This window comes from Malania oleifera, chromosome 1 (genome assembly GCF_029873635.1).
Source record: "Malania oleifera isolate guangnan ecotype guangnan chromosome 1, ASM2987363v1, whole genome shotgun sequence".
NCBI lineage: Eukaryota > Viridiplantae > Streptophyta > Magnoliopsida > Santalales > Ximeniaceae > Malania > Malania oleifera.
Window position 1 is genome coordinate 60,499,166 of NC_080417.1, and position 9,817 is coordinate 60,508,982.

The 9,817-nt window shown below is 36.9% G+C and overlaps 1 protein-coding gene across 13 annotated transcripts in view; it reads left to right on the forward strand.

The window, feature by feature from the left end:
* LOC131167019 (uncharacterized) overlaps nt 1-9,582 on the forward strand; it is a 58,616-nt gene extending 49,034 nt beyond the window's left edge. For 7 of the 13 annotated variants that reach the window (XR_009139952.1, XR_009139956.1, XR_009139953.1 and 4 more), the window contains 4 exons: nt 8,032-8,067; nt 8,577-8,643; nt 8,712-8,877; nt 9,237-9,582. Coding sequence is in view for 1 of the 13 variants with exons in the window: in XM_058125773.1 (XP_057981756.1) it covers nt 8,032-8,067; nt 8,577-8,643; nt 8,712-8,766 (158 nt within the window). In the remaining 12 variants the exon portion in view is untranslated. Of the gene's footprint in view, nt 1-8,031; nt 8,068-8,576; nt 8,644-8,711; nt 9,085-9,236 lie in introns of those variants that run through there. The other 6 variants (XR_009139964.1, XR_009139965.1, XR_009139969.1 and 3 more) reach the window with 2 other exon arrangements.
* Nucleotides 9,583-9,817: the final 235 nt, after the last annotated feature.

The window sequence follows — 9,817 nt, forward strand, 5'->3', positions numbered from 1 at the left end:
TTGTAAAGTCCCTATATAATATACAGAACTCAAGGCCAATTCATTCTGCCATTCACAAAATATTTGACATCGTATTAGAGCCAGCCGACTGCTAGGTTTTTTATTTTCCTTAGATTTTTTGTCTTCTCGGTTTCGTGGCTGTTGTGGTTTTGTTTTCTCTTCTGGAATTTTTCTTTGTTCTTTCGGTACTTCTATGGCTGTGTGGCTGTCGGCACAGCAGGTTTCTGGGTGCCATTTATTTCTCCAGTTTATGTCCTTGCGATTCTCAGCAAGCAGGCAACAATTTTCTGTTGCTGTTTGTGACTTTCGGCAAGCAAGCACAGCAGGTTTTTGGTTTGCCACTTATTTTTCCAATTTCTGTTGCTGTTTGTGACTATTGGCAAACAGGCTTGTAACTTTCGACAAACAGGCACAACAGGTTTCTGGTTTGCCACTTATTTCTCTAGTTTCTGTTGCTGTTTGTCACTCTCGGCAAGCAGGCAACAACTTTCCGTTGCTGTTTCTGGCTCTTATCTTCTCGGCACAGCAAGTTTTTGGTTCAAGATTTAATTTTTTAGTGCAAAGGAGGTTGTTCTTGGTTTTTTTTTGTACCTGCGTTATTTATTTTGGGCTTCTAGTTTTTCTGGTGGTCTGTTTCTTTCGGCATAGTCTGTTTTTTTGGGCTTCTCGATTTTCTCCATTATTTAGCATGGACTCCGCACCTGTGTGTGCCATGTTTACCGGCAACAATTATTCTACATGAGCTTTTCAATTTGAACTTTTCCTGAAGGGAAAAGATCTTTGGGGTCATATTGATGGCACAAATTGTGCACCCAATCCTGATAAATCTAAGGAGACCACAACTTGTCCTTCATGGGCTGTGCTTGATATTCGGATTATGTCTTGGCTTCTTGGCTCGGTTGAGCCACATATTGTCCCCAACTTGCGACCTTATTGCACCGCTCAATCCACGCGTACTTATTTAAAACAGTATATCATAAAGATAACGGTGCCTGTCCTTTTCCCATTATTCAACGTCTTCACGAGACTATTCGTCGTGATCAATTTCTTATGAAACTCCATCCTGCGTATGAATCTGTTTGCTCGTCTCTGCTAAATTGCTCTCCTGTTCCTTCTATGGATGTTTGTTTTGGTGAGTTACTTTGTGAAGAACAACTCAAGTTACTCTAGCACAATTTCATGGTAGTTCTGGGTCTGTCCCTGTGGCTTGTGCTGCTCAACAACGAGGACCGCCTACACATTCGAGTACTTTGCAGTGTTTTTGCTGCAAAGAATGTGGACATATAGCTGCTAATTGTTCTAAGAAATTCTGCTCTTATTGTAAGAAGAAGGGTCACATTATCAAAAATGTCATATCTGCCCGCAGAATCGTCAGGCCTAGGCATTCCAGACTTCTGTTAGTGTACCTCCCATAGTGACTTTTGTGGCCTTTGGCTCTTCTCCAGGTGACTTCTCTGTTTCTGCACCTCCTCCAGCGAATTACTGCACACCTGAAATGGTGCAACATATGCTAATTTCGGCATTATCAGTAATGGTGCTCCAAGGTAACAATTCTACTAATCTCTGGTATGTGGACTCGGGTGCCTCTAATCACATGATGAATAATCCCACTACCTTGTGTTATGTTCGGCCCTATGCTGGTCAATCTGTTATTCAAACTGCCAATGGCAGTTATTTGCCAATAGCTGCTGTCGGAGATGCCTCTTCTAAGTTCACTAATGTGTTTCTTGCTCCTCAGCTTTCCACAAATCTTATTTTTGTTGGTCAGTTAGTTGATAACAATTGTGCTATTAATTTTTTTGGTAATGGTTGTGTTGTGCAGGACCAGGTAACGGGGGAGCCGATCGCGAAGGGACCTATAGTGGGGCACTTGTTTCCACTACGCTTGCTGTTCCAGCACATTCTCCAGTTTCTTCTATTAAGTCTTTTGCTTGTAATAATGTTTCAGATCTTAGTATGGTGTGACATCGTTGTTTAGGGCATCCCAATACTCAGATCTTATCTTATGCATTGAACTCTGGTTTACTTGATAATAAAGAACATTCTTCTTTTTTCTCTTGAGTGTGCCTCTTGCAAACTTGGTAAAAGCAAAACTCTTCCCTTCCCTTTGCATGCTAGTAGAGCTTCTCAGTGTTTTGAGCTTATCCATAGTGATGTTTGGGGACCTTCCCCAGTTAGTTCAGATGAAAAATTTAAATACTATGCGACTTTCATTGATGATCTTAGCAGATTTACTTGGGTTTACTTTCTTCGCTCTAAATATGAGGTTTTTCGTACTTTCACTGAGTTTTTAGCATATGTTGACAATCAACTTTCTGCTTCTATTAAGACATTATGCACATATTCTTGCGGTGAATATGTGTCTACTAAGTTTCAGGCATTTTGGCTTCTAAAGGCATTATTCATCAACTTTCATGTCCTGCTACTCCCCAACAGAATGGAGTAGCCGAACGAAAAAATCGTTGTCTCCTAGATGTGGTCCGTACTCTCTTGTTGGAATCCTCTGTTCCATCCTTGTTCTGGGTTAAGGCTCTAAAAACTGCTACTTACTTGATTAATCGTTTACCTTCTCAAGTCCTACTCATGGGTTCTCCCTATTTCCATTATTTGCTAAGCAACCTAGTTACGATAACCTACGTACCTTAGGTTGTGTATGTTTTGTTCATTTACCTCCTCATGAGCGACATAAATTATCAGCTCAATCTGTTCGATGTGCATTCTTGGGATACAATGTGTGTCAAAAAGGATTTATTTGCTATGATCCTACATTACATCGTACATGCATTTCTAGGAATGATATTTTCTTTGAAAATCAACATTTCTTTCCTATGTCCTCTGTACCCTCCTCTTCTACTGTGATTTTCCCCTCCTTTAAGGAGCAGTTTTCGGATCCTCATCCAGTCAGTTCTCGTTTTAAATTGGGTATTGTGTATACATGGCGCGGCGCCCCCGCCCACAATCTCTTCCGGTAGCTCATCCAATATCTGATCCTACCACGCTCCAGATTCAGTCAGTTGCAGCACCTCCAGAGCCTTTGGTACGACGCTCTTCTCGAGTGTTTGTACCCCCGGACAGGTATGGGTTTCCCTCTTCAAGTTCTGGTAACTTTTTTTCAGCTTTTACTACTGCATTGTCCAATTTAGATATTCCCACTTCCTACTCACACGTTGCCAAGCATGATTGTTGGCGACAAGCTATGCAGGAAGAAATTGCCGCTCTAGAGGCCAATCACACTTCGGACATTGAGCCTTGTCCTCCCACCATTGTTCCTCTGGGTTGTAAATGGGTTTACTCAGTCAAGGTTGATCTCATGGAAGTCTGGATTGTTACAAAGCTCGCCTTGTTGCACTTGGGAGTTATCAGGAATATGGTGTCAATTATGAAGAGACCTTTGCTTTTATGGCTAAGATGACTACTATTTGTACGATTCTTGCTATTGCTGCTTCCAGTGAGTGGCCACTACATCAGATGGATGTCAAGAATGCTTTTCTTCACAAGGATCTTAAAGAGTATATTTATATGAAGCCACCCTCGAGCTTGTTTCCCTCTCCGACTTAACATGTGTGTAAGCTTCGTTGTTCTATTTATGGTCTCAAACAAGCTCCGAGGGTCTGGTTTGATAAATTCTGCACCACTTTATTACAATTTTCATTCAAAAAGAGCAAGTATGACACTTCATTGTTTCTTCAGAAATCAGACATGGGTATTGTTGTTCTTTTGGTTTATGTTGATAATATTGTGATTACTGATTCCAATTCTGCTTTACTTGCTCAGCTCAAGACTCATCTCTCAGATTCCTTTCATATGAAAGATCTTGGATCTTTCACATATTTTCTTGGTCTTGAGGCGAATCGTAGTCCCTCAGGTATTTCACTCAATCAACATAAGTATGCTAGTGACTTGGCGGCCACAACTGGCGTTCAGAAGGGTACTTTTGTTGATACTCCCGTGGAATTAAATGTCAAGCTTCGCAAAGAGGAGGGTGACTTGCTAATCCCAGTTTATACCTGAAGTTGGTGGGTAGTATTGTCTATCTCACCATTACTAGACCAGACATTTCTTTTGCTGTACAGCAAGTCAGCTAGTTTCTTCAAATTCCTCGTCGTCTTCATTTGGCTGCTGGACGTGGGATCATACGCTATGTTCAGGGCACTTATGCCCGTGGTTTATTCTTCCCTGCAGGCAATTCTACTCGCCTTGCTGCTTATAGCGATGCTGATTGGGCTGGTTGTGCAGATACACTTCACTCCATCATTGGTTGGTGTGTGTTCTTAGGTGATGTATTGATCTCTTGGAAGAGTAAGAAGCAAGATAAGGTTTCTAAGTCATCAACGGAATCTGAATACCAGGCGATGTCTCTTGCTTGTTCTGAAATTATTTGGCTTCGAGGCTTGCTTGCTGAGTTAGATTTTTCTGAGATCGATCCCACACCTCTACATGCCGATAATACAAGTGCTATCCAGATCATGGCCAATCCTGTCTATCATGAGCGCACGAAGCATATTGAAGTCGATTGTCACTCTATTTGTGAAGCATTTGAAGCTCGTGCTATCACTCTTCCTCACATTTTCACTGAATTGAAAATTGCGTATATCTTCACCAAGGCTCTCACTCGTCATCGATATTGCTTCCTAAGTAGCAAATTGATGCTTGTTGATCAACCTATATCAATTTGAGGGGCGCTATCAACAGAATAGCAAACACATGAGCAAAAGATTTCTTTCCTTACTTCTGCCCACATTTATTTCCTTATATTTCAATTTGTTATTTTGTACAGTTAGCATATACTTAGTTTACATGTATAGGGCTTGACTGATTATAGTTTACTGGTATAGGGCTAGAATCATGCTAGACCTTATTTACTTTCCATGTATAGCATTCCTGTAAAGTCTCTTATATAATATACAGAACTCAAGGCCAATTCATTCAGCCATTCACAAAATATTTGAAAATTTCTACTTATCTTAAAGCCTCTAGACTCTAAAGATTCTATCCATAATTCTAACTTAGATTCTACCCTACCCTTAGTTTCATCAATCAAGACAATATTATCTACAAAAAACATACACCATGGAACCTCATTTTGTATAATTCTAGTTAATTCATTCATCACTAGAGCAAAAAGATAAGGGCTCAAAGCAGATCCTTGATGCACACCTAATATGATTAGAAATTCTCTAGTCTCTTTACCTATAGTCTTAACACTAGTCATTACTCCATCACACATATCCTTAATGATTCCAGTATACCTACTATATATACCCTTTCTTTCTAGAATCCACCATAGAACTTCCTTAGGTACCCTATCATATATTTCTCCAAGTCAATAATTACCATATGCAAGTCCTTCTTCTTTTCCCTAAACTTTTCCATTAATCTTCTTAAAAGATATATAGCTTCTGTAGTATGTCTCCTAGGCATAAAATCAAATTGAATTTTTGTGACCTTTGTTTCTAACCCTAATTTTTGTTCAACTACCCTTTCCTACAATTTCATTGTATGATTCATAAGTTTAATTCCATAATAATAATTACAATTTTGAATATCTCCTTTATTTTTGCATATAGGTATTAAAGTGTTTTTCTTTCACTCGTCTGATAATTCTTAGTTTTTGTAATAATGTTTTAATAAATTAGTTAACCATTTAATTTCGTTATCACCTAAGCCTTTCCAAACTTCAATTGGGATGTTATCCAGTCCTATAGTTTTTCCATTTTTCATTTTTTTAGTGCAAACTTAACTTTGTTAACTCAAATTTTGCGAATAAATCTTATATTTTTAGTCCTTTTCTCAATTGTCAATTCTAAGTTTATGTCTTCGACTTGGTTTTCATTAAATAGCTTGCTAAGGTGACTTAACCATCTGTCTTTTATATCTTCTTCCTTAACCAAGATAATATCATCCTTGCTTTTTATATAGTTTACATTACCTAAGTCCTTACTCTTTCTGTCTCTAGCTCTAGGCAGTTTAAATATGTCTCTTTCTCCTTCTTTTGTATCTAATCTAGCATACAAATTATTAAATGATCTATGTTTAACTTCACTAATAACCTTTTTTGCATCTTTTCTCGTTTTTTTTTTTATACATTTCAACGTTTTCCATGTTTCTACATTTTTGCCATGTTTTAAACCAAATTCTTTTTGTCTTTATAACTTTTGCCCACCACCAATTGTCTTTGCTATTCAAGAATCTTTCTCTTGATTCACCTAAAATCTCTTTTGCTATTTTTTTAATAGAGTTAGCTATCTTACTCCAAGGAGTGTTTGTGTTTGCACCATCCTTTATAGTCCGATCATCATCTTTGATTATTTATCTTTAAATTTTATTATATTTTCTCTCTTTAGATTCCTCCACCTAGTTCTCTTACACTAGTTTATTTTATTCTTTCTCTTCCATTTTTTAATACATATATCTAACACTAAAACTCTATATTGTGTGGTTAAGCTTTCAACTAGGATAATTTTACAATCCTTGCACAATAAACAATCTACCCTCTTAGTTAAGGGAACATCTATTGACTTTTATTTGTCCACTTTTGAAGGTTATTAAGTGTTTTGCTCTCTTCTTAAAGCAAATACTTATTGTAATAAATCATATGATATGGCAAAGTCTAAGATCATCTCCCTAGGCTCATTTTTGTTTACATATCCGTATCCTTCATATATCCTCTCATAACCTTTATTATCCCTTCTAATGTGTCCATTCATATTTACTCCTATGAATATTTTTTCAGTCCCTGATATTTATTGTATAATACTATCCATATCTTTCTAAAATTGTCTTTTAAATTTTTTTTACTAAGTCTACTTGAGGAGCATAAGCACTAATGACATTTGTTATTTCTTGACCTAAGACCATCTTGATTTTAAATTTTTTATATTTTTAATCCCCTACCCTTTTGACATTTACAACCTTATTTTTTAGGTTTTTATTTTCAATAATTTCTACTTCATTCTTATATTTTTATTTCTCAATGTGCCAAAATTTAAATCTTGATCTTTCAACTTCTTTAGCGTTCTCTTCCACCCACATAGTTTCTTGAAAGTAGATTAGATTTTTTTTTTTTCTAATAATTGTGTCTACAATTTTGATCCTTTTACCCATAAGTGTTTCTATATTGCATGTTGCTAATCTAGTCTTAGTCTTTTGAACTAACTTCAACTGTCCACATTCAAAGTGATGTGGAAACCCTCACAAATTTGACACCATACCTGGGTGTCGACATAGTGTGTCGCTTTGGGGCGATGACCTAGCCCACCACCGCCCACTTTTTGCTACACCTGGGTGGTATAAGTGCAACACATTGCTCATAGAGGACGCTCTAGTGAATAATTGGTAAGAATTCATATCATAATGATCTGACAAGTTTTACGCTAGCTGCCAGCTACCTAATGTAACTCTTCTCCTTTACCCGGGCTTGGGACTAGTTTTGTGTGAAAAGATTAGTACATTAAGTGAAGAAAAAAAAAGGGATACTTGCTGACACACAGATGCATGGAAACACCTGTTAGGTTGGGGTCCTTGGGATGACCAGTTGACAGGTTCTTGCATTGGTGCTTCATTAATGCTTGATTTATGGTAGGGCTGAGGATGGCCTGGCGCATACTACTAAATCATATACCTCCGAAAAAATCACCCAAATGTTTTTTGAGGAAATGGATCATGCTAGTTCTCTAGCCACAAATCACAATTAGATATAAATACTTTGAATTCTAACCTTGTGTTAGGACCTACAGGCCAAGGGCCAGTCTCAGCTGGACAGTTTCTATGGGGTGTAGGCCTCCCAAAAGGTAATGGAGGCGTACAAAGGTTTTCTTGATCCCATATTTGTACAATTCCGATGAAAATAATTCAGAGCTTTCAGTGAAATCTTTGTAATTTACTGGCAATATATCATGTGTTTTATGCATAATGCTTGTTATCATGTCATTTTTGCGCCTTTCAGAATTTTTTAAAGACAAATCTTGAATTTATACACTTTTAATAAACAATTCTTGGTTCATGTTTCCTCATTCTTACTTCCCTCTGCAGTTTTTGTTTCTCAGGTGTACACACACTCCATTTCAGGTGACAGTCTCCTAAACCAAGATTCCATGCTTTGAATTTGAACTGTGCAATGCTTGCAGTTTTTCCTTGACTGATCTGTTAGCTTAATGATTCATGGCAAAATCTGTCTCTTACTAACATGATTCAAAGTCAATACTCATGGATTATTTTATATTTTGAAAAATGGAAAAGATAATTCAGCTACAAATCTTGCATACCAAATAATATAAATTGTCACCGCTTTCTTAATTATTTTGCTTTTAACAATTGGAAGAAAAATATATATAATTAAGTACTTCGACAAAAAAATTTGCTAATGATTTGTTATGCTCATTTGTTCTCTGGTTGATATTTTAGTGAGTTTCTGTATTGTCTGGAAGTTCCCAGTGAAACCCAATGTATTTTTCTTAGGACCAAGCACTTCCTTGTACTTTTCACTGCAAAATTTTTAGCTGATTGGCCGATCCCATATATGTGGGATTTTATTTGGAAGTGGATATCCATTTGTAGGTTTAATTTTTCTTCTGCAGACAAGCTAGCAGCCCGGGATCTATGCTCAAGCAAAGCAACAAATCGTGTTGCACCAGCATTCCGCAGGTAATCAGCATCTCTGGTACTTGCTGCATGCTATTTGTATAGTTTAGTAACTTCTCTAGTTTGGCCAGGGCAAAAGTAAGAGGAGTACGTCTGAAGGATACTGATAATGACAGAGATAATTAGAAGGTGTGACAACAAATTTGTTGTCACATGAAGTGAAAAGATTCAATGCTTGAAGTTTTGGGACTTGCTTTAAAATGATTATAGCATGGAAAAAATACAGCTCAGTTAAAGGTAAAAAAGATTAAGTACTATTTATCTTTTTATTTTTATTTATATTTTTCCTTTGTTGTTATTTGTTTTTTTCCCATTTTTTGTTCCTTGGGGGGGGGGGGGGGGGTGGTTCTTGTATCATCAACCTTAATGAGTTGTTTGGTATGTAAAAACAGAATGAAATTGGTTATATTTTTATCATATAATTTTTCATTTTGTTTGACTCAATTCATTCTATTCCTGCATACCGAACATTGGGTATTTGTATACTGATTTTCTCAAGAGGAAAAAAAAGGTGATGGGAATATATGGATTTGTTACTTGGTAATTCTTGTCATGCTTCTTTAAAGGAATATTTTGACCCAGAATTGATATGTCAGGTCCTTCCCTGTTCAAATTAAAATATGCAACTGGATTTGAATCAGACACTACTTACTGGAATGCATTCATGGAAAGAATTTGTTACCTACAGAATTATTGATTATTCAAGTAGGTTTGGAGATTGATGCAACTGCCATTCAGGGTACAATGAAATGCTGTCTTGTGTTTTTAAGTTGGCATCTTTTTGTTTAGGTACACATTTGATTTAACTCTCTGTACTAGTGTGCTTTTAATCTTCTTTGTTAACATTTTGGTATTGGGAATCATTCATGTTAACAGCGACTTATTAGACTTTCATGAACGACCATTTATAGGCAAAAATAACCCAGCCTTTGCACCTTACTATTTTGTGCTCTCCATAAATTTCTATGCTGCTGTTTCTGTTGCCTGATCTCCTTCTTGCTATTTAAACTTCTATGGGAACCATACTTGCAAGAATACTAGTTCGGTATTCAGTCATTTCTATGCTGCTGTTTCTGATGTATGATCTCTTTTTGCTATTCAAACTTGCTATGAGAATTATACTCGCAAGAATACTAGTTCGGTATTCAGTCATTTCTATGCCGCTGTTTCTAATGCA